Raw genomic sequence first — 7,500 nt, forward strand, 5'->3', positions numbered from 1 at the left:
TGCCGTGTGGAAAGAGAAAGCAGAACTCAGCATCCAGAGTGCCAGGAACCTCTACAAGAAGTTTAGAACCTCTGGCATCACCGCCAGCATGCTCAGGTCAGGGCCGGACCAAATGAGTTGTAAGGGGGGGGGGGTTCCTCCTTTTTTGGGGGAGCAAATCAGCGAAGTGACGAAGCCACAAGCGCGCGCCTGCTTTGCAGGCGCGCGAACTAGGGGGGTCCGGGGGCATGCTCCCCCGGAAATTTTTTTAAAAACATGTTAAAATCTGTGCAATCTGGTGCATTCTGGGCCTTGTTTTGAGGGTTAAGAGCAGCATTGTTTTGGTGCTAAAACTAGTAAAAGTCAAAGCAAGGTACATGCTTTTTCCAGGGGTGGGGTTCCGGAACCCTTGGAACCCTCCCCTGGGTCCGGCCCTGCAGGTGAACTATAACAGTCACTCGTGTGTGAACTTGCTGTTGCATAATGTTTTTGTTTTTTTTCTCACTATATGGCTTTATTCGGTGTAGTACTGGCTACCTCAGAGCAATAGACGACGTTCGGAAATAACTCTGAGGGCCCCAAAGTGGGGGGGGTATCATCACGATCACGGGAAGGGAAATTTTAGCTTTCACGATCACAGTTACCTTGATTTTTGTTTTCACGATCACAAACACCTTGACGAATAGAGGATCATAGAGTGATACAGCTGTGAAAAATGTACGTTGAAAATAAAATGCTTTGCAATAATGCCCATCACGATCACAAAAACAAATGACGATCACGATCACGAGACTTGATTTTTTTGTCATCACGGATCACGGGCAAAGTCCCATCACGATCACAGAAATGGAAATTTCGGCAATTACGGTCACAGAAAGGTCAAAAAACGCCAATCACGATCACGATTTTAGACCCTTTGGGCCCTTCAACTCTGTCGGGTTGACGTTTGGATGGGATTTTGAAAGAGTGAATGCTCTTGCTTTTATTGATTTAAACTTTCCCACGTGACATTATAGGCCAGTCACTAGCGAGGGGTGTGTCTGAAACACGTGAACAAGGAGCTCGTGTAGAAAGCTTGCCTCACTAAAAGCAAGAGTGTTCACTCTTTTGCAACCCATACAAACCCGACATTTATTTCCGGAGTTCGTGTATTTGGTCTGCCATCGTTATCATTTGTTTTGCTTTCGTTTTCTCAACACTTCCCCCCTACACACACACACACACACACACACACACACACACACACACACACACACACACACACACACACACACACACACACACACACACACACACACACACACACACACACACACACACACACTGTCATATGACGTCATTGAACATTCGCACGGAAAGATTGAAACAGCATTCCATGAATATTCATAATGTAAAAGGCGCAAAAACCGTCACGTGATTAAGTATGATAGCGTGGGTTTCTGGCATTCGCTGCGTAGACACCGAGCCCAACAAATTAATGTTCTCGGATACTGTTCTGATCATCCCCCCTACTGTTGTGTACATTTCACTTCTTGGTGGCATCTGGAACTGTTTGCTGCTGTGAAGTCTCTTTCAAAGTGTTTGCGAGTGCTCGACCAACGTTTAAAGCGCCTCTTAAATTGCACTGACGTTGCAGCTCCCCAGTGAAGGCGTTCTGCTCGCGCAGTGACATCCACAAGCTGCTGTTCCTGGTGATGTTTGCCGACGCCTGCACGCACATCCGCAGCGCGCTGTCCGTCATGACGCAGTGGCTGAGCACGGACGAGAACTACGCGGCCTACGTCAAGAACGACCTGACGGAGCTCGAGAAACTCAAGGAAGAGAAGATGAAGGTCAGTGGCGTAGACATTAAGGCCAACATTGTCGCGCGACAGATGTAGCTCTAGTTTTTCGTGCTGGCAACGCTAAATCTAGCTCTGTGGACTTTATCTATAACAAGGCTTGGTCTCCTGCAAACGGATGTTTGGCTTTAAGGCAATCCGAAGAGAATATTTCTACTAATAAAATTATACTTGTCAGTGAAGATTTTAGTAATGTTTGTTATTCTTTCGGGTTCGAGGAGATTTTCGTCTGTCTGTTGTTTTGTTTGTTTGTCTGTCTGTCTGTTTGTCTGTTTGTTTGTTTATTTGTTTGTTTGTTTGTTTAAATCTCATCACAATTGCTGTGTTTTCAGGTGTTGCGAGAGATGAAACAGAAATGCCACACTCTGACCTACACCCAGAGCAAACTGGAGCAGGATCACGCCAAGCTGACCCACGAGTTGCACGCCATGAAGGAGAAGGAACAGAGTCTGCGTATCGATGAGGTCTCCTTGGTCAACGCGGTGAGTCAAACAAACAAACAAACAAACAGACACACAAACAAACAAACAAACAAACAGACAGACAAACAAACCAACCAACCAACAATCCAACAAACAAACAAACAAACAAACAAACAAACAAACAATCAAACAAACAAGAGAACAGGAAACAAATAAAATAAAAGCAAAACAAAAACTGTGTGTTTTGCTGAGTTTGAAGGGGAAGCAATCTGGCCTGAATTTACTGATTTTTCTTGACAGAAGTGAGTAAATTAAAATATTGAAGAAGACTTAGTCAGAAGAAATTAAAAAGAAAGAAACAAAATCAATAAGGAAGAAAATAATGAGAAAGAGAAGGAGGGGATGAAAACACTGAAGAGCACCACTCCAACGAACGAGGTCGTGGAGAAAACACACAAAAAAGCTATAATTATCTCGATGCCCATCAATAAAAATACATTCTATGTAATCTTTGAGAGATCGCTCTAGAGTCGTTGTCTCACTTTGCTTTTTGTGTGTGTTCATGGAAAATGCACAGGAGTGCCTTCAACTCACCTTGAAACAGTTCTGCCTTCGTGCGAGTTTCGCCCAAACCGAAAGATCCTAACCTTGTTCATCTTTTTTCTCCACAGCTGAACGACATGGAGTTAGAAATGGAGTTCAAAGAAAGACGACGTGAGAACATCAAAAAGAGACCGGCAGTTTCAGAACATGGCGAGGCCTCGGTGGAGACCTACGAAACCTTGACTTCCGAGCTGAAGAGTCTCAAAGAGCGACTACCCATGGTTCTCAGGTCCCTGGCCCAGGTTCGTCTCAAACTGGGACAGGTCGACAACAAGCTGGGACAACTGGAGAAGGCTGAGCGTGACCTGATTGCCACCAAGAGGGAACTAAAACAGGCGGAAGAGGACCGGGATCTGAAAGAACAGGTAGAGAGAGATGTTTTGTTTGAATGTATGTCTTCGGTGAGCAATCAGGATTTTGCTTAAATATCAGTGAGTCAGATATATATAAGCTTTCCTCGCCCACTGACGATCGTTATGCTTGGAATAATTACATGTATCTATTTATCTAGTGAACCACGAGGACAGCTGTGTATTCTCGGAGACAACTTATTTAACCATATTAAGAAGAAAAAGAAAAAAGTTTTACTTGTGATACCCACAAAACGAATCCCCTATAGTTGTCCAAGAAAATGTCAACGACGGTTTATGTCTCTTTAATTCCCAGGAGTTTGTGGAGACGGAGGAGGCGGCCCAGCTCGCACGGAAGATCCTGCTGTGTAAGACAGCCAACGACGCCACGGAAAAACTCTACTACAGCGTGCCCTTCGGTACCAAGACCGTCAAGACCAAGGGCGAAACGGCCAAAGGTAGGTCAAGGTCGTGTATATATAGACAGACTTCTGTGAGCCCTTCGGTACCAAGACCGTCAAGACCAAGGGCGAAACGGCCAAAGGTAGGTCAAGGTCGTGTATATATAGACAGACTTCTTTGAGCCCTTCGGTACCAAGACCATCAAGACCAAGGGCGAAACGACCAAAGGTAGGTCAAGGTCGTTTATATATAGACAGACTTCTGTGTGCCCTTCGATACCAAGACCGTCAAGACCAAGGGCGAAACGGCCAAAGGTAGGTCAAGGTCGTTTATATATAGGAAGACTTTTGTGTGCCCTTCGGTACCAAGACCGTCAAGGCCAAAGGTGGGTCAAGGTCACTTATATACAGAATGTGTGCCCTCGATCAGTACTAAGACCGTCAAGACCAAAGGCGAAACGGCCAAAGGTAGGTCAAGGTCATTTATATATATAGACAGACCACAGCGTGCCCTTTGGTGCCAAGACCGTCAGGACCAAGAGCGAAACAGACAAAGGTCAAGGTCATTTATACATAGACCGAGAAAGTAACACTGAGAAGATGACCTATACCGATGCCGTTTGGGGAGAAAAACTTTGTACTGCGGGCATATCGCAAGAACTTGAGGGTGTTCGAATTTTCGTCAGACGCGATTCTGAGTAGAAGGAATAGCGGGAAGTGTAGGGTCAGAAGGCCCATTGAAATCTGAATGCTGGCTTTATTTAAATCATTAAAACCACTCTAATTCTCGTCATTATGTAAGCTGGAATGCTGTAATTTTAACCAAACTAATAACTTTGTTTTTCACACTGACTAGGTCCAATGGCCCGCATCTGCAAGTTGATCAGCACCAAGATCGAGAGGGACTGGGTGCAGCTGTACCTCAACCTGCCCTTCTACCCACAACGAGGCGAGGAGACCATCGAGCATGACGTCATGGAGCTGACAGAGCTGGGGTCACGTGCGTCCGTGTCATGGACAGCGCGACAAGCCCTGGAGCGATGGAAGCGCTACCACACTCGCGCCAACGTGGAAGACCTCCGGCGGACCCTTCGCAAGATCAAGCGGTCCGACATCATCAAGGTCATTGACGAGGGTTTCAAGTCGCCCGCCAAGGTCGTCGATCCTTTCGAGCTTCAGGAAGAGGCCCCACCCCCTGTGAGGCCCGAGCTGGTGCCGTTCTACAGACTGATTGAGAGATATGATCAGATTCGCGCCAGCAAAGCAAAATCTTGATTGTCTCGGCTTCTAGGCCTTGTTTCGTGAACCGTTCAGATGTCGAGACTGTACGTGACTGTTACATACCGTCCACAGACTGATTGAGAGATATGATCTTGATCGTCTTGACTTCTAGGCCAGATGTTCAGAATATGTACGTTACTGTAACTAACCTTCTTCGGACTGATTCGATACTACAGACTGATTGAGAGCTATGATCAGATTCGCGCCAGCAAAGGGAACTCGTGAGTACCTTGACTTCTAGATGGCCTTGTTTCGTGAAACAATCGGATGTCGAGAATGTGTACGTTACTGTAACTAACCTTCTACAGACTGATCGATACTACAGACTGATTGAGAGATATGATCAGATTCACGCCAGAAAAGTCAAATCTTGATTGCCTTGTGACTGTAAGACTGTGTACGTTACTGTAACTAACCTTCATCAAACTGATCGATGCCTTATCACAGACTGATTGAGAGATATGATCAGATTCGCGCCAGAAAAGTCGAATCTTGATTGCCTTGTGACTCTGAGACTGTGTACGTTACTGTAACTAACCTTCTTCAAACTGATCGATGCCTTATCACAGACTGATTGAGAGATATGATCAGATTCGCGCCAGAAAAGTCGAATCTTGATTGCCTTGTGACTCTGAGACTGTGTACGTTACTGTAACTAACCTTCTTCAAACTGATCGATGCCTTATCACAGACTGATTGAGAGATATGATCAGATTCACGCCAGAAAAGTCGAATCTTGATTGCCTTGTGACTGTGAGACTGTGTACGTTACTGTAACTAACCTTCTTCAAACTGATCGATGCCTTATCACAGACTGATCGAGAGATATGATCAGATTCACGCCAGCAAAGTCAAATCTTGATTGCCTTGTGACTGGGAGACTGTGTACGTTAATGTAAAGTAACTTTCTACAAACTGATCGATACTGCAGACTGGTTGAGAGATATGATCAGATTTGAACCAGCAAAGTAAAAGCTTGATTGCCTTGGTTTCTAGGCCGTGTTTTGTCGAACAATCAGATTGGCGCCAGCAAAATGACATCCTGAGTGTACTATCAGATCCGCAGCAGTTACGTAAAGTCATGCGTGTACCATCTGATTCGCGACAGTAACTCGAAATACTGGGTGTACGCCCAAAATGAGTGGTACAATGTACGAAGGTGTACCCGCATGCCCGTTTGCAGAATCACATTATCTTGAGCGTGCGTATCTGTGTGTCAAACACAAGCACAGACTATTTGGACAACATGACAACACCCGAGACTGAGGAACAACATGTGTTTTCAGATCTCACACTGTCTCAACAATTGTAAAAAAAGTTTTTAAAAAAGGCGTATCCTTAAACCTCTACCCTTGTAAAATAAAGTTCCATCACCATCATCATCATCATCATCATCATCATCATCATCATCATCATCATCAACTCGGGTCCAAACCAGCAAAACTAGAGAACACGAGCTGCCCAGATTTATATCAGTCTGTTGGGTTGAATGCAATGATCACATCTGTGCCTCCTGACTAGTAGATAGCCTGCGATTTCGAATTCGATTCCATGATCTGAGCCCGCAATGTCGAATTGGGTTCCATGATCTGAGCCCGCAATGTCGAATTCGATTCCATGATCTGAGCCCGCAATTTCGGTACTTGGTTTGTTCGTGTGTGTTGACTTATGGGAGGTATAATTATGTATACATGTGTTGACTTATGGGAGGTATAATTATGTATACATGTGTTGACTTATGGGAGGTATAATTATGTATACATGTGTTGACTTATGGGAGGTATAATTATGTATACATGTGTTGACTTATGGGAGGTATAATTATGTATACATGTGTTGACTTATGGGAGGTATAATTATGTATACATGTGTTGACTTATGGGAGGTATAATTATGTATACATGTGTTGACTTATGGGAGGTATAATTATGTATACATGTGTTGACTTATGGGAGGTATAATTATGTATACATGTGTTGACTTATGGGAGGTATAATTATGTATACATGTGTTGACTTATGGGAGGTATAATTATGTATACATGTGTTGACTTATGGGAGGTATAATTATGTATACATGTGTTGACTTATGGGAGGTATAATTATGTATACATGTGTTGACTTATGGGAGGTATAATTATGTATACATGTGTTGACTTATGGGAGGTATAATTATGTATACATGTGTTGACTTATGGGAGGTATAATTATGTATACATGTGTTGACTTATGGGAGGTATAATTATGTATACATGTGTTGACTTATGGGAGGTATAATTATGTATACATGTGTTGACTTATGGGAGGTATAATTATGTATACATGTGTTGACTTATGGGAGGTATAATTATGTATACATGTGTTGTCAAAAAGAAGACTGGTATGTATACACTTAATGGTGGACTTTGACAACATAATTTCAAATGTTGCGTGTTTAAATGAATAACACTTGAATTTGAGAGTCAGTATTGGTGGGACGTTGTGCACAAATTAAAAATGACAACGTTATGTGCACTTTAGTTCTATAAAATAATGTTCTAGGTACGTAGGCCTATGTCAGTGAGTATGTGATGAGCATTTGCTTGAAGTGAGTGAGTGAGTGAGTGAGTGAGTGAGTGAGTGAG

At 43.6% G+C, this 7,500-nt stretch overlaps 1 protein-coding gene and 1 long non-coding RNA gene across 5 annotated transcripts in view; both read left to right on the plus strand.

Moving 5' to 3' along the window:
- Positions 1-7,500, plus strand: part of LOC138957423 (uncharacterized) — a 268,397-nt gene that overhangs the window by 35,978 nt on the left and 224,919 nt on the right. The gene's annotated exons all lie outside the window — the stretch shown is intronic.
- LOC138957355 (CAP-Gly domain-containing linker protein 1-like) overlaps positions 1-7,500 on the plus strand; it is a 40,313-nt gene that overhangs the window by 31,541 nt on the left and 1,272 nt on the right. For 3 of the 4 annotated variants that reach the window (XM_070328481.1, XM_070328488.1, XM_070328495.1), the window contains 6 exons: positions 1-96; positions 1,616-1,811; positions 2,153-2,302; positions 2,914-3,210; positions 3,512-3,653; positions 4,453-7,500. The exon at positions 1-96 is cut by the window's left edge and continues 72 nt beyond it; the exon at positions 4,453-7,500 is cut by the window's right edge and continues 1,272 nt beyond it. In XM_070328481.1, the coding sequence (XP_070184582.1) occupies positions 1-96; positions 1,616-1,811; positions 2,153-2,302; positions 2,914-3,210; positions 3,512-3,653; positions 4,453-4,871 (1,300 nt within the window). In that variant the 3' untranslated portion in view covers positions 4,872-7,500. The remainder of the gene's footprint in view (positions 97-1,615; positions 1,812-2,152; positions 2,303-2,913; positions 3,211-3,511; positions 3,654-4,452) is intronic. The other variant, XR_011453009.1, reaches the window with a different exon arrangement.

Source organism: Littorina saxatilis, linkage group LG2 (assembly GCF_037325665.1).
Source record: "Littorina saxatilis isolate snail1 linkage group LG2, US_GU_Lsax_2.0, whole genome shotgun sequence".
In the NCBI taxonomy this organism is placed as follows: Eukaryota; Metazoa; Mollusca; class Gastropoda; order Littorinimorpha; family Littorinidae; genus Littorina; species Littorina saxatilis.